General features: G+C 43.8%; 2 protein-coding genes across 5 annotated transcripts in view; one reads left to right on the top strand and one right to left on the bottom strand.

Annotated features, from left to right (window-relative positions):
* Positions 1-2,545, top strand: part of OSBPL11 (oxysterol binding protein like 11) — an 82,021-nt gene extending 79,476 nt beyond the window's left edge. For both annotated transcript variants that reach the window (XM_075933183.2, XM_006137655.3), the window contains exon 13: positions 854-2,545. In XM_075933183.2, coding sequence (XP_075789298.2) covers positions 854-931 — 78 coding nt within the window. In that variant the 3' untranslated portion in view covers positions 932-2,545. The remainder of the gene's footprint in view (positions 1-853) is intronic.
* Positions 2,062-24,909, bottom strand: part of LOC102457599 (TGF-beta receptor type-2-like) — a 77,668-nt gene continuing 54,820 nt past the window's right edge. For 2 of the 3 annotated variants that reach the window (XM_089779683.1, XM_006137658.5), the window contains exons 3-7: positions 21,316-21,518; positions 14,939-15,753; positions 13,862-14,003; positions 11,363-11,490; positions 2,062-6,327 (exon numbers count right to left, since the gene is read on the bottom strand). In XM_089779683.1, the coding sequence (XP_089635809.1) occupies positions 6,115-6,327; positions 11,363-11,490; positions 13,862-14,003; positions 14,939-15,753; positions 21,316-21,448 (1,431 nt within the window). In that variant the 5' untranslated portion in view covers positions 21,449-21,518 and the 3' untranslated portion in view covers positions 2,062-6,114. The remainder of the gene's footprint in view (positions 6,328-11,362; positions 11,491-13,861; positions 14,004-14,938; positions 15,754-21,315; positions 21,519-24,909) is intronic. The other variant, XM_075933186.2, reaches the window with a different exon arrangement.

Genomic DNA, 24,909 nt, shown 5'->3' with positions numbered 1-24,909 from the left:
ACAAAAATTAAATTTTTCAAACTAACAATGTTTTTTAATCATGGAATTTGTTCTAATTACATTGGTGTGTGATTTTGTTTTTTAAAAAACAATTTTTTGCTTTTAGATATTTTATTTTAAAACAGAATTTGACATATTGGATGGCTCAGGGAAGGGAAAATAAGATCCTCTCTAGATCATCATTTCAAACACAGCCCAAATTGCTGGTGAGCACATGCCATTTCTCTGTGATGGCTGTTTGCTTACCCTTTCCAAAATAAGTTGCTGATTTCAAACCAGATCAGAGTGCCAGAGCTTCATCACAATATCTATATCAATTAGTGGCATGTTAGTCCTAGTGACCAGAGTCTGGTTCCTTAGGGCTTGCCTCCATGGTCAGTTCCTGTGTGACAAGCCAGTCTGTAAACCTAGAGTGCACTAACTTGGATGTACTAGCTGGTCATATGGACACTGCTACCACATTTTGAAAGTTCCGTAAAACACTTATGTCTGTTTTAAACAAAATCTACCTATGTCAAAGTGCACTACAGAACTTCTAGAGCGTGATAGTAGGGCTCATAGTGTGAGACAGACTAGTGTGCTATAGATTTGCACTCTAGCTGTTCACACTCAGACTTAGTGCATGCTAAGCTCTTAGGTGTTCTTATCCTTAGAGATGGCCTCTCCACAGCAAAGTTAAGACACAATGGCAGAAGACTATGGGGCAGGCTTGCACTGTTGATATCTATAATATATATGAGCTGTGTATTTCTAGTTTCTAGTGCTGTCAGTCTGACATTTGGCTTTGCAAAATGCTGTTCTATATGAATTTTTATAATTAATCTGTGTAACACGTTTCCCATTTGAATTGCAGGGAGATGGCTGGGTCTATTATAACCCCCTCTGGAAAACTGTCCCCACCATACAGAATCAGCAACTGGACACTAACTAGATAAGATTCTTCAGGATGGGTTCCTCTGTTTATCTAATCTTTGTCACTCTCAAAACACAGTCTATAACGCTGTGCGACCTTTTTTTAGAATTGCACAAATTCAAATGCGCATAAAGGAATAAAATGCTAGGGCACTTTAAAGTTACACATAATCAAAGGTGTCGAGACCACGTTGCCAGGTATGTTCACCAACTTGTTTTTGTATGATCCAAAAGATTTTATCTGAATTATGTAATGTGTTCTTTTAAGCAGGTCCAATGCAAAAGCTGCCTAAGAGATAAACCATTTGATTTTCTGAACAGCAGAGGTCAGATGAAATGTTGCCTCAGAGGCTTTAACTTTGGAGTGACTTGTGAACCTTTTTTTGAGAATCTGTGCACTGAGCTCTGTTTAATAACTGTGAAATACTCAGTACCCATGTCAACAAAAAAAGTGTTTGCTGCTTGTATACCCAGTGATTAACCTCCAGATGGAAAACTAGAGGAGAATTCAGAAGTTGCACCTGGAATCAGTGTTAAGAATCATCTGGATTGTGACAAGATTTTTTTTTCCCTTCTAAAAGCACGTGAGCATGCATTGGAGGAATATAGGAGCTATGTAGAGACTAGCTTTTTCTTTTTTTAAGGATTTATAAAAATTGATTGGAATTGTAACCATGGAGACATTTTTTTCTCTGAAACATTTTAGTATACTTGAAAGAATTGACTTGAATTGGAAGAATAATTCAGAACACTTTTCAGCTCCTAATTTTATTAAATCTCACTTTTGGAGTGATTGTTTAAGATTTACTCACAGTGAAAATGTAGTTCAACCTTTTCCTCAAGGACTAAGGCTTTCAAACTGAACAGCAAACTTAAAACTTTTGTATTAATTTCTTCATCTCAGCGCATGTGGTCATCTTGGAGGTGAAGTGCCAGTGTTACATGCTGTCCATTGGATTGGTTTGATTTTTCTCCTTTTGTATATATGTCCAGAACAAAAAAACAAAGCAGTTAAATGTGACCACTGAACACATGGACTGTGGTTTGGTTTTTCATAGTACGTGAAAAGGCTTATTTTGCTTGAGACTGGATATATATTAAAACACAATCAGATATCAGGAAACCGTATTCAGGTACAAACATCCCTCATTTTTTATAGTATAAGTATTTTATTGAAGTCTAAGAATTGCTGGCAATTAAGAATAGTACTGATTATGTCTTTCATTATTGTTACTACAAGCTACCATAATTTTCCAAGAGTGGTGCCTTACTCTGTTTTTCCTTCTGATGTAGTCTTCCAATCAGTGTATATAACATTATCTGCCACTCACCAGCCACTGTAAATGGCTTGGCCTCTTCCATCATCATACGAACTCATAACTGTGTGATTTGGTAAGATGTTTCCCACAGAAGGCATAAGAATGTAAGAAGGCATCAAAGAAAAATTAAATAACCATATTAACATCCAGCAAAAACCTGTAAATTGTTCAGCGCAAAGAAAAAAAAAACTTTGGGTTAATGCACAACTATTTGATTTCCTTGTACATTTTGCTGTGAAATGCACTGAGGTCTGAATATAAATCATAGTCCATGTGCGAGGAAAAATGTGGGGGAAAATAAAACTACAAAATGATTAGTTTGTTTTGTTTGTTTTCCCAGAGTCCAAGTGATTAGGATGAATATTGTATTTACATCTGTCTTTCACGACTGTCTAGCCATATTTCCGCAGCCATAGAATCTAACCACTAGTACTTATATTAAACTTCCTTCTGCAAATGGGTGTGTGGTTTAGGCTCTGAGTTAATTGTACAGAATACCCTTTATTTTTCCCTACAGATTTGGAAATTATTTAGAACAGAAGTAAAATTAAAATTGAAACTATTGGCTTAATACCTTGTAGCACCCCTGTTTTTGAAAAAATAAATATTAATTTATTTTAAAGGCAATTTTTTAATAATTTTGACTAATGGTCGTGATACAGATGAACACTTTGTACTAGCCAAGTTAAGGAAACAAATATGTTGCCATTACTGCTTGTTTTTTACTGTTCACTCAGTGTTTTTGATAGACAGGTTATGCTCATTGTCAGTATACATCACTGCTCCATCTATGAATGCATCTTAAAGGAGCCTGTTAATAACAGGCTTAATGACTGGTTAATAGTATTCAAGGGATTTTTTTTAAATCCACAGATGTAAAGAAATCAGAGTGAATGCTGAAACTTTATCCTTTACCCAACTGCATTGTGTCCCAGCTATTGTGGGGGTCTGTCCAAATGTTTATGCACGTGCTAATAGTACAACATGCTAAATCTGCCAGTGTTCAGTTAGGGTAATCTAAAGTCCTTGGGATGATGGTGGCAGGATCTATGAAAAATTCCTTGTCCCCTCCCCTCCCCCCCCCAAAAAAATCCTTGGCAACCTACTCCCTTCTTTAGCTTCAGCCCCCAGTAGAGAAGTAAGCAGAAAGGCACAATGGTATCAAGGCGCCTGCTGTGGTGGAGGGGAATCTGAGTTCTCTGCTGACTTTGTGTGGCTCTGAAATTTCCCTGCTCCTGTACCCGATACTGCCTTCCTCACCATTTGGGGTTGTTCCACCAGAAGGCACTGGACACCTGAGCTAGCGTAACAGGAGACCAGGGTCCTCCTTCAGAAGTGTCCCCTGTTCATAAGCACATGAAGATAAAGCAAGTTAGTTTCCTACTGCAGCCACTTCTGTATCCCTGTTTATAAAGGGGGTGAGTTCAGGTGACATTTCAGTCTAAAACGTGATTGACTCAGAGAAAGCCCTGGGTGCTGGGCATATCTACATTACTCAAATGCCTGACTTGAGGCCTCTGAGCTTGAAAACTGTTTTTACTCCTTTTGTTCATGTATGTTTTCAAGAAAACAATGTGTCATGTAAATAACAAAGTTCCTGTTTTCAGGCAAAATCACCCACATGCCCGGGGCCCACAGCTTGCAGATACTCCCTTTGCAAAGGAATTGGACTTCAACTCTAGGATTTGAGACACAAGTGTGACTCTCAGCTAACTGTCTTGCTTCCTCACCACCATCTTGGTAGGCACCGCTCCCCTTGTGTGAGAGGGGGTTCAGGATGCCTTTGGAAGCATCTTAATTTTAGACTTGTTCTGGGAGTTGCACCGTTTGAAATTGACTCTATGCGGAACAAACATGGTGCTGTAGAACCTAATGCAGAAATCACATTAGTCTCCTGTTGCAACCCTTAGATGTGGGAGTCACAGGTTTACCTTCTCTTTCCTGTGTATATGCTGTATACTGCTATCTCTCTCTCTCTCTGTACGGCCTGTGGTAAGAGAGGAAGTGGGTTATGTCAGAGTGGTGATTAGTGGCTGAAAGAAGTGAAGTATGGGGCTAGCAGGATGAAAGGGAGGAAGCTCTTGATAAATGGAAGAAGCAAAGCTGTTTCAAATGTAGACACACACTTGAAAAAAGGTCCCAAGTCCCAGGTGGGGGGGGGAGAGCAGTCAAGGGAGAGGATTGAAGCACTGCATGTGGCTGGGGCTATGAGATGGAGGTTTAAAATAGGTGCCCAGCAGCATACAAACCTTTTCAATAAACATATTCCCCTAGAATTGATGCTTCAGTAACACCCACTTGTATAATCACATAATCTCTCTCCTTTTCCCCCTGTAACAACCTGAGAGAGAGATGGAAACAGAACTGGGAAGATCTAGGAAAAGAAACGGCTTTAAATTGGGTGTCACTCCTGTGAAGTGGTGCAAATCCAGAGGCTTTACACAGAATCTCTCCCTATAACACAGAGCCTGTGGATTACAGACCCCTCACGGCCATTTTGCTGCTCTCTCCCATCCTTCCCCTTACCTGTGCAGTAGATCCATGCAGTTGCAGACTTACAGGTAATATGTTCCTGTGAACGCTACCCCATACACTGCCTTTGTGAAGATGATTTTATCATGCAGGAACTTGCAGATTTCCTTACACAGTGGAGCCACACTCTTCTTGTTGCCTTTCAGTCCTAGCTGGGCTAAGGGGTGGGTGCTGTTTAGAGTGGAACCATATTCTCTGAGTAGGTCTTTTTTTTGCCAAAGACCTTTGTACTCTTAACACACAGCAGGAAAAGTCAAGCATTCCTAGGAATTTTACATTGGGAAAAGATGTGTGTTGGTGTTAAAAAGCAAATCAGGCTTTTGCTAACCTAATTTCAGGTCTCCTTGCAATACGCAAAGGGCTGGCTGCTGTGTGAATGGTGTCATGAAAGATGATGCTCTCGTCTAACATCTGAGATCAATAGACTAGAAAATTAAGGGTAAACCTCATTGGTTTAAACGTGAAAAGAACAAAACGTGTAAAGGAATAGAGGTGGAATCTAGGTGCTTATTAATAAAGGTTAAACATTAATCTACTCTATATTTGAAAGTGTCTGTTTGTCCAAGGACGACTCCTAAGTGGTAAGAGCTAGGACCACCAAATTCAGTATACAGCTTCCTCTTATCATAATTTAAAGCATCATAAAGGTTTGGTTGTATGAGGAAAATGGGATGTGCCTGGAATGGGATTTCTTCTAAAAAAAAAAAAAAAAAAGAATCACTAGGCAGGTGGAAGGAGCTGGCTGGGGGTGCCCTCCCAATCCAGGGCTGCCTCAGTTCCTGGCCCTCAGGTACCCATTGATGGGGTGAGGGGGTGGCCTGAAGTTTCCCCACCACCATCCTGATCCATCTGGGGATACTGCTGGTTGTTCCCCTTCGTCAAGGAGCGAGAGTAAAGCAGTTTGTTGCATGAATATTGGGGGGGGGTGGATTATCCCATCACTCTCACACACACACACATACACACACACACACACACCCCTGCCCAGAGTCCCTCACCCCCCAATCCTGACTCCTGCATTTTCCCCTTTCATTCTCACCCCCCCCCCCTCCAAGCCCTTCCTTAAGGACCTAAGAAACACCAGGTAAATGTGCTAGTTTTAAAATAATAAAGAAAATGTGTTAACATCGTACATCTAAGTACAAAATAAATCCATTTCTATACAGTGTTGCACTTGAGCCAAAGTATTGATCCCAGAGCTCTTTGCATTGTACCTAATGGGGTGAAAGGTCTGATAAATAAATTATAGACTCTTAGTTCTCTTTCAGAAAATGATCTGAGGTCTTTTTAGAGCCACATGTTTCTTTTATCTCCTAGTTTCTTTTTGGTACAAGGCTTTTGTTTCTTCCCATCACTGGATATTTCTATTCCCGTCACTAGTTTGATGTTCTCCGCTTGGGTGGGCTGTTTTCCTTCCTTCATTGTCTGTATTGTTGTTGAGGATGTCATCACAGTCCGTTTGTGCCATCAGATTGAATCGCTCTGCCACGCAGTGGGCTGTAAGGCGAGCCTCGGGATCATGGTCCCAGCACTCCGTGATGGTGTCACACAGAAAGTGCATTCCCTGAAATAAAATAATTGGAGATTAGGTTTGGAGAATCAGGAGAAACAGAGGTGGAAAATCAGCACTTTGAAGTCCTAGGATTACTGTACTTTCGGTGATCAATTGCCTCAATTACTGCAGTTATTTCTCCACTGTAAGTACATGGGAAACAGCAGTATCACGGATACTGTTGTGTAATTAATTACTGGTGATAAATGCTGCCATTCTCATTATTACTTAATGAGGAACACCCAAAGCCCCCAGCTGAGATGGGATCTCTCTCTCTGCTGGGCATTATCTAGACTCATAGCAAAACTGTATTATCAAATTCATAGCCATGAAAAATACATCACAGACCATGAAATCTGGTCTCTTGCGTGTTTTACCCTATACTATACAGATTTCCCTAGGGAGACTAGTGTTTCTCAAGATGGGGATCCTGTCCCAAAAGGTTGAGGGAGGGGGATTACAAGATTATTTTAGGCCAGGTTCATGCTATTGCTACCCTTACTTCTGCCCTGCCTTAAGAGTTGGGCAGCTGGAGAACAGCAGCTGTTGGCCAGATGCCCAGCTCTGAAGGCAACACCCAGCGAGCAGCAGCTCAGACGTAAGGGAGGCAATACTATGCCATGCCATGCCATCCTTACTTCAGAGCTGAGCAGTCAGTGGCAGCTGCTGACTAAGAGCCCAGCTCTGCAGGCAGCAGTGTAGAAGTTAAGGGTGGAAATAGTATATGCAATCCTTACTTCTGCATGGCTGCTGGTGCCTTTAGAGTTGGGCTCCCTGCCAGCAGCCACCGCTTTCCAGCTGCCCAGCTCTGAAGCCAAGCACAGAAGTAAGAGTGGCAATAGCATAACCCAACTCCTACAATAATTGTGTGACCACCCCACAACTCCTTGCCTCAGGACTGCTGCAATTACAACATGGTGAAATTTCAGATTTAAATACTGTAGCTGAAATGGTGAAATTGACTACGGGGTTGAACCTCTGAAATCCGGCACTCTCTGGTCCAACAACATCCGTGGTCTGGGAGGACCACAGATATTATTGGACCAGAAAGCTTGGCTGGGAGCAAGGGCGGCCAGGGTCAGGATAGAAGCCCAGGCCCATGTTTGGGAGGGTGCCCAGGGTGCCAGACGGGGAGATCAAACCTGTATTTAATCTTTTGGTTACAATTTCTAAAAGGCTGCACAGCCAGTTAATTATCCTATAATAAATGTCTGTGATTGTTTTAACAGCTTTAGGTTAAAATGGGAATTTCCAGCTGTCTAAGGGAGTCAGGCACCAGATCTGGGTGTCTAACTCACATAGGTGCCTGTGAATATCTCAGCCTAAAATGTTGTTTGTGGTTTCTCATTTCACTAGGAGGTATCCCTATGAAGGAAGTGCACAAATCGATCTAGCATTTTGAGCAATGCATTAACTTAGAGCAGTGGTCACCAACTGGTAGATCTTGGAGCCTCTGACAGGTGGGTCTGGCCAGGAAGCTATCAAGCACTGGCTCTTCAGTTGCTCCTCCACCCACTGTCATGCTGTTCCCGGCCTCTGCCTTGGAGCTGCCTCGCTTGGAGCCCCCTGCTTACTGTGCAGGTTGTGGGAGGGGAAAAGGGGGACACTGATGTCAGGGTGTACCACTCCTGTACCCTATCTCCACACAGAGAGAAAGGGATGGAGGGAGCTTGGCAATGCAAATCACTGTCACTCTCACATACGGTGCGTGTCTGTCATTCTCACACAAACACACACTGTCCTTCACTCATCTCCAGTCATTGGCTGGAGTCATTATCTCGGTGATAATTGCTGCTCCTGGAAATGGCTGACATGTCCCTGCAGCCCTTGAGAGAGACAGAGCAGGGGGTCTCCACATGCCGTCCTTTCCTGCAGACACCACTCCTGCAGCTCTCATTGATCAATAATAGGGAACCGGGACAGTTGGAGCTGTGGGCACAGAGCCTGTAGATGAGGGGCAGCACATGGCACCATGAAGCCATCGCTGTACATGCCAGCTGCTTTCAGGAGTGGTGGCCTTAACCGCACAGCTCCATCACCCAGAAGCCGTCTCGGTTAAATGGTGCCCAGCCAGAGCCTGTTTCCTGAATTCCTGTCACAGCCCTGAACCTTCTCCTGCACCCAACCTCCTGCCCAGACCTTGTACCCTGAAACTCTTCCTGGACTCCAATCCCCTACCCTGGGCTAAGCCCAGAACCCCTCCCACTCTCCAAACCCCTTCACTCAAGAGCAGAGCCTGCACCCCTACCCCAGCCTGGTGAAAGTGAGTGAGGAAGGGGGATGGAGAGAGCAGGGTGAGGCCTCTGAGAAGGGTGAGGCAGGAGCAGGGCCTCAAAGGGGTGGGAAGGTACTGGGACAAGGGTATTTGGGCTTGAGGTGGTAGATCTTACATTGCACTTAAATTGAAAAAGTGATCTTATGGTTTAAAAGGTTGGCAACCACTGACTTAGAGCCTGTTCCAACTTTTGCTTTGTGTGACAGCTGTAACTCCATTGAGATGAGTGTCTTGTGTCAGTCTCTCAGCATCAAACCTTAAGAGAGTAAGAACCTTTGAGCTAGTGGGGTGGGAAATAGTTATAGAATGTATAAACACATATTCTGTTTTCCTCCCAGCAGATGGCTGTCACACGTTGTGTTTTAGGAGAACTGATTCTAACGAGCGAGGGGAAGATAAATATCCTGATCAGAAACAACTCTTTTTCAGCTTAATAAAAATAATCTAGGTAGAGCCAGGCCTTTGCAATCTGGCTTGTCATAGACCCAAGGGGGTGCATATTTTATCAGCAGTTACAAATGTTATTTAAAAGCTGGCAGGGTGCAGATCTGAACCCCATGTTTAAAAATTTAAAGAATATTGCAGTTGAGATTTGAGGGCTCACAATTTCCTTCAAATGTGAGGTCTAATAGCTGAGTGAACATTGCCAAAAATGTGTCCACAAACTTTCTTCCAGCTAGAAACCACACATTCATTTTGACACTGTTTACAGCTTGGTTCTTGGTTCAAAAATAGTGTTTTGTTACAGAGAGCCTGGAGTAGGGTGACCATATTTCTCTATGATGAATACGGGACACACGGGGGGAGGACTTGCCAGTGCTCAGGGCTTCAGCCCCATGGGGTGGGGATAGCCACCAGCATTCATGGCTTCAGCCCTGCAGGGGCAGGGGAGGTGCACTGGCACTCAGGGCTTCAGCCACATGGGAGTGAGGGAGATGCACTGGCACCTTAGGCTTCAGGCTTGCAGCAGGGGATGGGGAGCTGCCGGCACTCGGGGCTCCAGTGGCTGAAGCTCCAAGAGCCGGCGGCTCGTCTATCCTGCCCCACTGCAGGGATCAAGTTCACCCCCACAGCATGTAGAGTGAGGAAGGGAGAGGAGCTGCCAGTGTTTGAGGCTTCAGAGGACAGTAAAATGGACAGAAAGCTGGCTGGAAGGTTGGGCCCAGCGGGTAGTGATCAACGGCTCGATGTCAGGATGGCGGTTGGTTTCTAGCAGAGTGCCCCAAGGTTCAGTTCTGGGACTGGTTTTGTTCAACGTGTTTATTCATGACCTGGATGAGGGGATGGATTGCACCCTCAGCAAGTTTGCAGATGACACTAAGCTAGGGGGAGAGGTAGACATGCTGGAGGACAGGGATAGAGTCCAGAGTGACTTAGACAAATTGGAGGATTGGGCCACAAGAAAACTGATGAGGTTCAACAAGGACAAGTGTAGAGTCCTGCACTTGAGATGGAAGAATCCCAAGCATTGTTGCAGGCTGGGGACCAACTGGCTAAGTAGCAGTTCTGTAAAAAAGGACCTGGGGATTACAGTGGATGAGAAGATGGAGACGAGTCAACAGTGTGCCCTTGTAGCCAAGAAGACTAATGGCATATTTGGTTGCATTAAGAGGATCACTGCCAGTCAATCCAGAGATGTGATTATTCCTCTTTACTTGGCTCTGATGAGGCCACATCTGGAGTATTGTGTCCAGTTCTGGGTCTCCAATTACAGGAAGGATGTGGATGCATTGGAGAGGATGTAGTGGAGGGCAACCAAAATAATTAGGGGGCTGGAGGAGTTGGGTCTATTTAGTCTGCAGAAGCGAAGAGTGAGGGGGGATTTGATAGCAGCCTTCAACTTCCTGAAGGGAGGTTTCAGAGAGGCTGGAGAAAGGCTGTTCTCAGTAGTGACAGATGGCAGAACAAAGAACAATGGTTTCAAGTTGCATGGGATTCTTCCGTCTCAAGTGCAGGACTCTACACTTGTCCTTGTTGAACATCAGTTTTCTTGTGGATATTAGGAAAAACGATTCACTAAGACAGTGGTGAAGCACTGGAATGGGTTACCTAGGGAAGTAGTGGCATCTCCATCCCTAGAGGTGTTTAAGTCTTGGCTTGACAAAGTCTTGGCTTGACAAAGCCCTGGCTGGGTTGATTTAATTGGGGTTGGTCCTGCATTGAGCAGGGGGGGCTGGACTTGAAGGCCTTCTGAGGTCTCTTCCAGCTCTATGGTTCTGTGATTCTCCCCTCCCCTCTGCAGAGGAAATATGGGACAATGTGCTCGTTTTTAAAAAATGGTTAGGATCCCGGGAGGTCTTTAAATAAGGGGCTGTCCAGTAAAAATGGGATAAATGATAATCCGAGGCTGGAGTGAATGCAAAATTCAGATTGTATTTTGCATATGTGAGGCCATTTTGAAAACTCTGTGGGTTTAGAAGACCCCTGTTTAGGAGGCAGAAGCAGTGCCCTGTGAATTAAGTGAGCCATTGCACAGTGTGAACACGTGACAGACATGCTCTAAGCCAGAGGTTTTGGCTCCTAACATCGAGTTTATTTATCAAATTAGCTAAATTGCAAAACAGGTGGAATTTTTTCAAAAGTGTTCCCATCATTTAAGAGCTCCTACCTAGGCAATTTTGAAACATCTCCCTCCTTCAGTGTGTGATTTGGACTATAGAGGTATTTAAATTGTCATTCAAAGATGATATATCAATTGCAAGTCATGACAATGAATAGATGTCTTGAATTATTATTGTCCTTTTTTTTTTTTTTTTTTTTTTTGCTCTTTACCTGATGCACCAGCCAGTTGCAAGGTATCTCTGGGCGCCCTCTGCCATGCAGCACAATGTCTCTCATGGTATCCACACAGGGTTGCTCTTGGACTTTCGATCCAAATGGTAGCTCATAACTCTTTACTTCTAGAAGAAAGTGATAAATCAAAGTTACTGGATGTCTTTCATTGTTTTCTGGTGCATTGAACCAGAAAGGGAATGAGTGTGTGTGTGTGTGTGTGGTTTTTTTTGTTTGTTTGTTTTTTAAGACTGGCTAGAGACACAAAGTTTATATACAGACCTTAATGTCCTCAAAGTCCAGAAAGTGTTAGGGAGCAGAGGGTTTGGTTGAGGTTTATCACTAGTAAAGTTAGTGAATTTAAATCTGCAGAAACATATGGGCAACCTCTGCTGTACCTAACATCAGTGGGGTTGCAATGAAAAGGTAAGGGGAGGAAACACCCATTCCCAATAAAAAAAATTTTTTTTTAAAACGTTTCAGAATCTTTTCACTGGAACACATTTTTTGCTTTTGGCCTCCAGCCTTCCTGTCTGCCTGAGACAGCATTGTGTCATCACAGATTAGGTAAATGCCTTTAGAGTGTGACCTCGGGAGCTGAGACCCACCCGCAGACAGGAAACGAGAAAGCGGGAGCCTGGGAAGTGTTGCTGAGGAGACTCCAGAGCTGTGGAAATAGCTCCCTCTGGTGGCACGAGGGAGTTGAGAGAATTACCCTTCAGAATATGGCGCAAAACTCTTCTCACCAACTCAGCTTTTGTCAGAAGGACCTAAGATACAGTGATTCTCATTAGCCTTTAAGTTTCAGATTTTTGAGGTGCTTTTTATATCCGGGTATGACAAGTTAAAAGGGGGAGTGGTTTGGGGTATCTTACATCCCACAGCAATGGGTACATTGTAAGTCATTGTCTTGTGACAGGCTCATCTGCCCCTTTAGGGAAGCACTTACCCTCTTCCACTCTGGTATAGCAGAGGGGAGGGCTCTGAGGCAACTATTGTGGCAAAGGAAGACATTTCTTGCTATCCCCTTGGTTTGTACGGGGATTTGCTGAAAGCAGAGCTCCTGAAGGAGGAAGGTAGGATTTCCATGGCTTCCCCGATGCCAGTCTCTAACAATGGGTCCTTTTTTCAATGTATTAGTCTCTTCTGTTCCAGGAATCATTGCAGCTCCCTGGCCACGGGTGTAGGAGATGGGAAAGGGGAGTGGAGTGAATTGTGGGGGCATATAAGGAGGGCAGCAGAGCAGGAAAACGGAATGGAAGAGGGTCGGGATGGTGAGAAGAAAGGGCTGAGGTGAATGGGGCAATTTGGATAACAGGAGGAGGGAATTAATCATAAGGAAAACTGGCAAAAGCAGTAAGCCTGAAGGAAAAGAGACAGGCAGAGAAGGAAGAAGAGAACATTTCGGAATCCTAGTCAATTGTAGCGTGGAAAGACTGGAGCAAGGATATTATAGTGAAATAGACACTGACTGAAAAGTCATGGGGCTATGACTGGATAGGATGCCAGAGCTTGTAAACTGCTTTTGTATGGGAGCTGGATGCGCTTCATTGTGTTGTATAAAGGGACAGGGAGTCTGCTGTGGTTCGTTTGTTGAGTGCATTGTTAACAATGCCATTTGCAGTGTTCTTGCATGATGGGAAATGTGTATATTCAGGGCTCGGTGGCTTTGCGTGTTTGTTAAGTTGAACAGAACATAACTTGCCTCTGGCGACTGAGTTAATTCCCATGCTTGCTGTGTGCACACTCATGCATATAATCTGCCTTGTGTAATGCTGACGTTTTCACTGGGTGCTTCAGATTGGGGTTGGGGGTGGTGAGAACCCTTAGAATCCCATCACGCTCTAGTGTAAATCATGGCATTTTTAGAAACTATACGGTGCACCAGGAATGTGCCTTTGCATAGCTCTACTCTGTGCACACAGGCATGTTTACTTGGCTGGCTAGAGGCCTGTTTGGAGGCATGGGATAAAATCCTGGCTCCACAAATGTCAATTAGGGAAACCCATTGATTTCAGTAGAGCTAAGATTCACCCAGGAGCTTTTTTAGACACACTTTTTTTCTCTGGTTCCCTTTCCGTCCCCTTTGCAGTGTTCCATCACCACGGACAACAGCCTCCAAAACCCTGGAGAGCCTGCTCTTTTCTCCCATCTGCATTGGTGCACCTTGCACATCATCATGGCTTCTGCGAACCGATGCCTGAAGAACATTCTGCAAGCCGGCATGTAGCAAGCAGGGAATGCTTAGCAGTTTGTGTGCCTGATCCTAGGAAGTGCTGGAGAATCTAACTTCCATTGGTGCTCAGCACCCTTTCGGAACTGCTATGCGTGAGATGAGCAGCAGGGTTGTATCAGTGAAAGATGTAGTGGGCCTGGTGGCTGCGTAGTGGAAAGAGAGCATGAAAACGATTACGTCCGAGGGTGGTTCACTTACAAAAATGCACTGTCTTTGCGTCTGGGAAGAAGGGAATACATAGGACTGCGGTGCAGTTTTCCTACCTCCTACAGCCTCGCACCTGGAGGCCATTTCCCATAAAACCAAGGCCATGGAGTAGACATCCATTTGTTTGAAGGACTCCAGGTCTTCCAGATTCACTCTAGACTCTAGAACCTCAGGAGCCATATACCTGGCAGTGCCGACCTAGCCAGGAACAACAAGCAAGCCAGAGGTTAGTAGATGTATCTGAGGGCAGCTGCAGCCTAGTAAGCACCTGCCATGTTAAAACTGAGGTGAGTCGGTAGAAGAGACTGAAATATCATCATGGCCTGATTGGTCTTGCTCAGGAGCAAACTCACACCCACTGCTAAGCACTGGGAGGATGTAAGATGATTTCCCATCCTCTCTCCCTGCTGTTCAGCTTCATTATGAGCAGCCACGGGGAGTACAATGAGCATGTACTATCTGCCTAATGATTCTGCAGATGGGCCCCATCTCTGGAGCCCTGCAAATCCATGGATATCCTCTTTATATCCGCGGCTACCCACGGCTCATTTTTGTAGATACAGATGCATATGTGGATACAAATTTTGTATCTAGATCCCTGCAAATTTGCAGATATCTGCTTTATGTCTTTGGAGATCCACAACTCGTTTTTGCAGATACACATTTTATACACATCACTAGCATGGGCATCTCACTCCTGCATCTGCTCTTTTAGAAAAGCTAAAGTAGATGGTTGATTTTATTTGTCGTCGGCATTAAACATCCTGTGAACTGGAAAGTCTAAACTCCCAGCCTGCGCCTGAAATAGAGAAGACACTGGACTGGGTTGTGTGTTGTTTTAAAGCTAGCATCATGGTTTGCTGGTGTGCCTCAGCATATCCCATTCTAATACTGAGCACATTTATCAGCTGGGCAAATCTAGTTTGACTTCCCCCTTTACATCAAAGTGGACAAAATCATAAAATTCTCATACATTCCCCTCCCTTCCCCACGCACCCCTTCTCATTCCCACTAGGGCCTTCTTGCGTCTGGCAGCATGTGGTTTTCAGCCTGTGGCATACTCAGGATGTATTGTTGAGTGACCCCATGAATTTCTGTAAAGTTGTCAGTGACCCAGCTTTGGATTTACTCACCTGCCCACTGTTAGCAAAGTCATCTGCTGTTAAGGAAGGGTCTAGCCTTAGAGCAATGCCGAAATCACAGATCACACACTCCCACTCACTCTTCACCAGGATGTTGGTGCTTTTGATATCCCGGTGAGCGATGGGGATCTTTGGCCTGCCGCAGGCAGTGTAGTCGCTGTGCAGGTGAGCCACGCCGTTCACCAGAGAGCTGGCCATTTTTTGTAAGTCCATCCAGCTCAGAATGTGCCGGGACAGATAGTCCTTCAGGTTCCCCCTGCTGTGGTAGGCAGTGATGAGCCAGTATTCCTTCCGCGGCCCAGATCCCCTGTCCTCTGCTGTGAGGAACTGCAGGATGCTCTCATGCTTGAGGCTGGCATCTGTAAAGATCTGGCTTTCATTTTTCCAAGAGGAATATTCCTCACATGGGAAAATCTTAACAGCTACGGTCTCGTATTGCCCCGAAGTGGTGTGGTTCAGCTTTGCCCTCCAGACCTTGGCAAACTGACCTTTCCCCACTACCTCGTCCAGCTCAATGGGTAACAGCTCGGTGTTGTGGTTGATACTGTTGGCACAGGTCAAGCTCATGCGGGAGTGATGGTCGTCGGTCATCACAGATAACTTCTCATCATCCTCAGCAGCTTTCCCTGGCTCGGGCAAAGCCTGGGGCTGTGGGTGCTTCTGGCCCCAGTCCTTGGCTCTCTTTCTCCGTTTCTGGGTGCGGCAGAGGTAAAATGTCACCGTTATCATGACAGCCATGAGCAGAGGGGGAAGCAGACTTATGGCTGCTACAGGAATGACCTCTTTGCTCTGCAGCATGGAGTAGCCTGCGGAAAGGAAAATGGGTAAGAATGTGCTGCTACAAAATCCCTGCCACATGTAGTTTTGGTAGTGCATGGGGACAAAATGGGATTTAGTTAACTAAGTATTTCCAAGGACATAACGCACACTGTTTTAGCAGACTAGCTTGGTGCATGTGTATGCTCCACTACCCTCTACTGGATGGTCTTGGAACTGCTCAACTGTGTGTCAGAAGCCTTGTGTGCTTACAAAAGTCATTGAACGAAACAGTAAACTTTGCACATAATGGAAACCATGCCGGGGGTGCAGCAGCACCACTGGTTCCAGTATCTGTGCTGTCTTAGCTCAAATGGTAGAGGTTTCTTGCAAGATGATGATCACGCTGAGCTCTTATAAAGCACTTTTCCTCAGTGGATGTCAAAGCACTGTACAAAGGAGTTGAGTATTGTTATCCCCAGTAAGGGAAACTGAGGTACAGAGAAGTGAAACGGGTCAACCAGTAGTCCAATGGCAGCACCTCAAGAAGCCTGGGTCCTAGTCCAGTGTTCTATCTACTAGGCTACACTGCCTACGCAAATTTCAAGGTATGAGAGAACATTCACCTTCTCTGTAACAGACAAAATGGGATTTGACTTTTAACTATTTGCATATACAAGACAGCATGTTTCCACTGCTCCCCTAACCAAAAAAGAGTTTTGGTCCTATCCCTGCTGTGAAGTTCCAAGTGGCCGTGATATGCAGCATCCCACTGAGGTCATGTCAGGAAATCTTGTTAGTTGGTTCGCCTCCATCGTGTGTGTGTGTCTGTGTGTTCCTCAACATCTTGGAACTATTACAACTAATTTCTTATAAACCATGCACACAGACCTCCCAGTGATCTGAAAGCCAATGATGAAACAAAGCTGGAAAACCTGGATCAATCTTAAAAGATTGGGACAGTTTGGATCTGGGGATCTGGTTTATAATTAGAGGTTCTTTGCAGAACACTGTCAAAACAAATGGTGGTATAACCTGATGTAAATTGTTAATAGAGATAAAGCTGTGGATTAAAGTGGAATGGAGAGCTAGACGCAGATGCAGTCTTATATTGGGCTAAATTCTGCCACTACAGGTTGGACTTGAGCAATGCCAAAGCAGAGCATTTGCCAAGCCATAGGAGGTCAATATTATCTAGCTGTATTACTAACACTTCCACTGTTTACTGGGTTCTTAGAAGACATTTGGTTGTAAATTAGAGCTAACAGTGCAGACGGGTGGCTGTAAAGAAACTTGGCCACACCCAGCTAACTAAAATCATACCAGACCACAGATGTTGCCAGACCAGAGTGTGCTGGAATAGAGAGGTTCGACCTGTATTAACTGCGGAGTACCTGACTTAGTATTCCCATTGAATTCGGGGAATCTCCTTTTGCAGCAGGGTGCTAGTCAGCATGAGTAAAGGTTTCTGAATGATGATGAGAGTGAGGAGTGGGAAGAGAGCAAGTTCCTTGCGTTACTACTAGCGTGAATGAATATAACGGGATTCATGTAGCTGAGGGTCCGTCAAAACCATTTGAAATGTTTTTTTTTCCACATTTTGTTAAATATTTTTTACCCAAATAGTGGCCAAGAATGTGTGCTTTTTAAAATCCTTACCAGCCTTCAGATCATTTGAAGATGACCCTTACACATACAATTCCTTTGATGTTGCAGTTCCTAGAGTAAAAATGCTGACTTCGGTAGAGAGATTCAAGTAAAATCTGACTCAGACATTTCTCTGCCAAGTATAATAACTGAGAGGAAGAAGTATAAGAAGCATTCCATAAGCACAGTCCCCTGCTGTTTGACCTCAGCGTGTACAGTTTATAATTCAAGTTCTGGAAAAACGGACCACTTAGCTGTTTTACTTGGCAAATTCCAAAAAATCTGCTGCAGCTAATTTCTGCAAGACTGTGAAAGTATTTCTAAAATAGGCCTCAAGTTCAAACCACAACATCAGCCCAACGGCTATAAATCAATAACTAACCCAGGAATATGTTTTTTTTGGAGAATACCAGGCCTGGGTATCACCTACAGCTCTAATGGATTTACCCCATGGTTATGATCATTTCTTTGAAAGCTGGAGTGGAAAAGCAGAGTGAGAGAGTAAAGTATTTTCAATTTTTTTTAGGGACTTACATGTTTGAATCTTGCTAACTAATAGTTGGAGCTGTGAGCATAACTTTTGTCAATTATTTAACAATGATGTCCCTCCACACTGCAAAATCCCCACATATGAGCGTGGCCATTAAATGTGTAGATCTTTTCTGCTTTTTCTGAAAACAAATGCAGTACTTTAAAACCAAAATATTGCAGTGCATTACCAGTCGTTTAGTTCAATCCCTGTCAGATGTGAATTAGAACGCCTAGGCCAAGATCAATCAGCACCACACGTCTGAAAAGCCACCTCAGTATTTAACAAGAAACAGCATCTTCTGACTGCATCATTTCAATTCCCATCTCCAGTGGCTGGGGTTTTCCACCATAGGTTGGGGGATGGGAGGAGAGGAAATGACACATCTGCACATGTAATGGGATCACTGAGGAGCTCCAATGTAGAGATGTTGCCTTTTTGTAGCTCAGTCCCAGTAAATTACCAGTTCAAATTTTGTTCTACGCCAGTGCAAGGTCAACAATGGAAGTCTTAGTTTCCTTAATGAAGTCAGGGCCTAAGACTAAATAAATGGAAAATTGATTTGGTATAATGCTTTAGTAGTTTCCTTTGTAAGTATTTGTCTTAAATCAGATTTTGCCTATAATGTTTAAAGTTTAAGAAAACAATGCAAATCATCGGTTAAAAAAATAAGATGTTAACATATAAACAATTTGTAAGGAAATGCATTGTCTGGGTCTTGTAAGGTTGTCATTGGCAAGGTGGTTCAGGTAATTAATAAAAGCAGAAATGTCATTATTTGAGCCCTGAAACCTTAGTGTTTCAAATTATAACTTTTAAATATATTGGTTGGCAACACAGCAACTTGTGAAAATATTTGGTGGCAGTGGCATTTCCAAAGAGCCAGTCATCACTTTTGTGAGACATTATCTACACGAATATCGGCATTTGGACTTCACTATCGCCCTGTCCCACAGAAGTTTCGTTTGGCTTTGGAAAGTGTAAAGGCCTGCAAATTTAGCATAATTTACATTTGTAAAAAATGATTTGCTTACTCTGAAGATTCATGTTTTATGCCGTGTGCCTTACTCTGCAGGAGAAGTTATGCTGCCTGCTTGTAGTTGTGTTCCCAGCATTTTGTTGCTCTGAAATTATGAATATTCAAAGGGGGGTTTTGTTAGTAAATATTCTGTCAGCCTCCTTGTATGGTGCTCAGAAGCAGTGACAAATTCAGGTGAATCTCCAGATATTCAGGTACTTATTTAAAGTTTATATAAGTTATACAACCTCTTGAGACATCAAAATTGACTTATATTTAATTTTTGCTGATAAGGTTTTATATTCTTATTCAATTTACCATGTATTAGCATGAACCTCAATGAATGTGCTTCATTTTTCTTCGAGTGATTATACTTGTGTGTTCCACTCTTGATGTGTGCACAGACCCTGTGCACAGTGCCTAGAAATTTTTCTCTCAGTGATACCTGTTGGTGTGTTTTATGTGCTCTCTTGCTGCTGCCCATCACTGGCACCAGTACAAAGCACCCAGCCACCCTTCAGTTCCTTCTTACCATATGTGATGGTTGCTAGAACTGATCTTGCATTTGAACATTTTCTCAGTGAACTGCGTTCTCTTGTAAATAATTAGTGTTGTTAAAAATTTCCTGTATTAAGATTCACCTGGCATTTTGGATAAGCTGGGTAACTGCTTTTTTCCCCTAATGACGTGACAATTAGATTCCTTCAAGAACTAAGGAACTCAACAAAGGGAACCTCTTTCCCCCTTGGGACTTTTTTCTAATGGTCATTCCTTCTGCTAGAAGAATCTCTGAATTGACATTCTCTTATATCCGAACCACCATACACAGGCGCCTGTGAAGATAAGGGATACTTATGTTCTCGTCTTTAGTTTGTCTAAGGTGGTTTCCAATTTTCATATCAACAAGTCAATGTACTTCTATTTTACCCGACATCACATACAAACAGAGAGGAGCAACAGGTAAATATATTGGGCGTAAGACAAGCATTCTACATAGTCAGGGCCAAACCCTTTTCAGTGGCCCACTCAACTATTGGTGGCCATAGTGGACAGAAGGAAAGGTATTTCAATCTCCACACGGAGAATTTCATATTGGATAACTTCTTGTATCCACGTGAGTTATGCTCTGGCAGGTGTATCTCTTCTGGACAAGCTGTCTGTCTGCCTTGCAAGATACCAAGCATTCCTAGTCCAGATCCCAATCCTGGGCATTAGCAAAAAAGCAACCTGTGACATTTCCTCCTCCATTGTGCCATCATTCAGTATTCAAGTATTCATAGTGCCAGATGTGGTTGAGGGTTGTACGGTTGTCTTTGGGAACATGAACTCTGATCCTTGTGCCTATTTAACTGCTTGATAGTCACCAAGAGAGGAATACATATGTTCAATCAGGTGAAGAAGCAAAAACGGTGACTAACCTCTAATAATTGTTCTGTGAAATGTCAGTTCCATTGCCCCCACCCCTCTGCCTTGGAGTTTCCAGAAAAAAGGAACTGAGGTGATTGGGGGTTGTCTTTATGCCTTCCCCAGCATTGCACGGCATCAGAAGGTGGGGAAAAAAATTCCAGCCACAGTGCATAGAGCATGTGCACACCAAGTGGAATGGACATGCACAATACATCTTGAAGAGCAACACTTGTGAAAGGTTAGTAACTGTTTTCTGCTCTCATTTACTCCTGCACAATTCCGCTAAGGCTTTGCCCCCAGGTGTTAGGATCTTGCTCTAAAATCCTAGTGGAGACAAGGCTCTAGAGTTTTACCATGAAGTAAACGGGCTGAAGAGAACTATAGTCAGAGCTCTAGAGTTGACCTCCCATAGTTCCCTTACAGCAGAGGTCTTCACCCTTTTTATATCCCAGATCCCTTCCTGAATTTAAGGGCAACCCAAGATCTACTCTGCCTCTACCCCAAGGTTTCCCCACTCCACTCACTCCATGCCCCTTCACTCACTTTCACTACAGTTGTGGTTCAGGAGGAGGTATAGAGTGCTGGCTCTCGGAGGGGGCTGAGGGCTGGAGCTTGCGTTGCAGGAGGGGGATGGAGTGCTGGCTCTGAGAGAGGTGTCGGTGCTAGGGCAGTTACTTAGGGTACATGAGGGAACTTGGGGGTTCAGGAGGAGAATGAGTTTTTGTCGACAGGAGGGGGCTGTTTTTTGTCAACAGGAGGGGGCTGGTTGGCAGTGCAGTGAAACTGAGGCAGGCTCCTCTGGAAGATGTTTCAGTCAAGTGCAAGTCATTGGACTCCGTGCAGAGAGAAGTGCACGATTCAGTTCAGAAGGTCCAATAGAAGATTGAATGGTCCCTTCTGGCCTTATCTGGTCATTAATGTGGTTTTCAGAAGCGCTGAGGGCTGCAGCTTCCAATGGGAGTGGCACATCTTTAACATGCCATCATTTAAATAATAAGAAGAAATACTCACCATTGGTGTGGTTTTCAAATATAAGTTTATCGTTGCATTCCTGTTCATCCACACAACCACAGATGTAAAATATTCCTTCCTCACTAGACTGATGGGTCATGATGCACCGTGAGGTGTTGTAATTTGGGACCATTACATTTTCTACTGGGAGCTGTGGGTTGTGGCAGAGAGTGGTGATCTTAATGCTGTCATTCTCTTGTTTCCTGCAAATATGCAAGGACGCAACAATGCATCAGGCGATAACACTCAAAACCGATACAACAGTCCTGTACTATATCTCCGACCTCGGCCGCTTGTTCATTTGATTCCATGTGGTGTATGGATTGCTTGTGATGGTTATGATGTACAATAATAGCTCTCAACCTTTCCAGACTACTATGCCCTTTCAGGAGTCTGATTTGTCTAGCAACCCCCCAAGTTTTGCCTCCCTTACAAAATCAGACATAAAATACTAAAGTGTCAGAACACCCTATGACTGAAAAGTTGCTTACCTTCTGATGTTTACCAGAAATAAAATAAATCAAGCAGAACACAAGTATTGAGCTTGCGTTTCAGTGTATGGCACAGAGGAGTATAAACGGCATCATACGAAATTTTAGTTTGTACTGATTTCATTGGTGCTTTTTAGGTAGCCTGTTGTAAAACTGGGCTGATATCTAGATGAGTTGATGTACTTCTGAAAGACATTCTGCATACCCCTGGGATACAAGTCCCCTTGTTGAGAACCACCGATGTGGGGAGATGTAGAAAAAAGTTACACTTTGTCTTGTGTCCATGGGAAATTTACAGTAGAGCTCAATAGCAGGTTATGGGTCAAAGAATCTACCAGTTATCAATAACTTACTCATTGGTAAAAGTGGCGAGGAGTCCTGTGGCACCTTATAGTAAAATAGCAAGTGCAAAATCTGCAAAAGCAACAGGACTCCTCGCCGCTTTTGCAGATTCAGACTAACACGGCTACCCCTCTGATACTTACTCATCGGTAAGTAACTACAGACTGCACTACAGATCATCAGGTGGCTCCTTTGCCTTAATGGAATTAGGCTAGTTTACATCAGATGGAGAATCATCGATTCCAGAAGTTCAAGAAGGAAGCTGCACCCTTCACACGCTGATTAAACACTGCCACTCCTACAGTATTCCAAGGACCCATCCTGACAATGCAAAGCTATGAGTTTTGAAATGCTGTTCACCTACTCTCGCCATGATGGTGGGAGCTGATCCTGAGTTGTTCTGAACTTCTGCAACTCATTGCTAGTTGCTGATGTTCAGCACTCCTCTCAGTTTGTAAATCTGCATGTGTGTGCCTGGTTCATCATGACAGACCACTAAATGTCACCTGTCTCTCTCTCTCTCTCGTATATATAGTTACTGCGTCAATTTTTTTAGAGGGAGGATTATAGAGGATTTTTGTAGAAAAGACAATGTGCATCTGTGTGTAGCTCTTTCCCCAAGCTGTGGCTTAATCCTTCTTTTTCTGTCCCTGGTACTTGCTATCACTACTGTTTGGAGCAGCTTCTGCCGCCTTCTCACTTGGTTCTGGTCCTGTGTTTGGTGTTTGGTGCTTCCACTCAAAGGGACTCTTTACTGTGCTTCAGTGAAAGGAGCCATATCTTGGTCCCATCAAGGTTAATGGGCTTTTTGCCATTAACTTCAATGAGGCCAAGACTTGACCCAGTTACTGTTTCAAAATCTACTGTGGCATCGTGAATGTGTTCAGTGCCCTGCACTCATTGATTTGCAATAAAGCATTATCCCAGCGCGTGGTCTTCCTCAAGAGGGAACTTTTCAGTAAGCCAGATTTCAGGGGTAGTGTAGCGCTATTTAATATGGTCAGATATCTACTGGTGACTGTCATGAGATCATGAGGATTATTGTTACATGATCCTGCTTTGACACCAGGTCTGCTGGATTGAAATGCTTGTCACTGCCCCGTGTGTGGAAAAACTGGGGAAATGCCTGTATTATCTCTTACAAATATGATGTGACTGTTTCCCAGTTCAGTTTTGTACTGCAGCGTGTTTGGCTTCATAGAGCTAAGTTAGAGGAGGAAGTTACAGAGTTGAGCAGGAAAGGTAAAACAATGACAGAAAAGTCAGCCTCTCTTACACATCTTCAAGGGAGTTAAGGTAACAATGGCTGGCTCCATCTATGCTAGGTTTTTACTCTTCCCAAGGCTAAGGCTTGGACCAAAGGGAGCTGAAAAAGCTCAGAGAACCTAGAAAAGGTGGGATGGAGGGGGAGGGGTGAGCTGAGAGAGGCTGGCCAGGATTGATTAGTGAAAAGGCTGAGAGTGTGATTGAGTCATTCAGAGATGGGGAAAGAGTTGCAAGCAAAGAGGCTGGTTCTCCCAACTCTGAGATGGGGAATAAGCCAGGCCTGCTGGAACTTCAGGCCGAGGAGAAATCTGTACTGGGACCAACAATAGTATCTCTAGGTGCTGCCATAATACAAATATTTAGTGTGATGGTCCAAATCTCTGTTTTCCAAGATGTGTCAGTAATTCAGCTTGATAGAAATGTCTACTCAGAAGAAGATACTTGAATGAGAACTTCTATTTTGTTGGGGTTTTTTGTGTTTAGGTGGAGATAATAAATGGCATTTTCTGGTCTCTTCCACAGTTTGGTCGCCAAGTTTGTGGTTTGATTGCTCGGTTTTAACATGCTTTCCTGGAATGACCTCTCAGTGTCTGGCTCTCATTCCACAGGGGACAGAACAAGTCTTTGGACAAGTCTTTGCTATTTCTAAAGACGTCTTGATCTTTTGATTTGACACACTTATAATACATAGGAATTAGAGCCCAGTATGTGTGTTGTGGCCGTGTTTACATAATACTGAGTCACTGCTGAACTGAAAGACTTGGGTGATGTCCCTTCTCTGCATTATCTCCTGGAATTTACCCTCCAGGCATCCCCTGAGAGGGTGGCTTCAGGGTTAGCCACCAGCCAGGGGGCCTGTAAAGGGCAATGGCTCTGGAAGGAGCAGTACTGCAATGAAAGATGGAAAGAGACATCTAGAGAACATAGTGAAGGATCTGTAGATCTCAAAACAGGCATGGATCTAAAGGAGGCAAATATCCTTGTTTCTCCCTACTCAATAGGACAAGTAAAAGAAAATTGAGAGACCCTAATGTCTTGGGGGTTCCAAGAGGATTTTTCCCTTTCAGTGGGTTTTCTGTGCAGAAAGCAATGACAATGTTTGTATCCATGTAGCTACACCTAGATAATGCAACGAGCAGTGCCCTGAAAACACATGCAATAAACCTTATTAGAGGAGTAATTCTTGATGATGTTTATATGAGGTGTGATCATGTAAACCATCCTAGACTTGTACAGTGCTCCAGTTGAGCAACATTTTTAATGGACAGAGTTCCTTTACTTTTAGCACCATAGATTGTTAGCCTTTTAACAAGGACTTTGGGGAATATTTTCAAAAGTGTCTCAGGATCAGATTTTTAAGGGTATTTATGTATCTACCTGCATCTCTAGGCGCTGCTATTGCTTTGCTTAACATTCTATCCTTGAATGATCATTCCATATCTGGCTTTCATTCTAGAAGGGACATAACTAAACTTCGGACACTCTGTACTCCTGC

Source organism: Pelodiscus sinensis, chromosome 7 (genome assembly GCF_052426305.1).
Source record: "Pelodiscus sinensis isolate ZL-2025 chromosome 7, ASM5242630v1, whole genome shotgun sequence".
Classification (NCBI taxonomy): Eukaryota; Metazoa; Chordata; order Testudines; family Trionychidae; genus Pelodiscus; species Pelodiscus sinensis.
The sequence above is the reverse complement of the archived record's forward strand: the minus strand, read 5'-3'. Positions and strand labels throughout refer to the sequence as shown.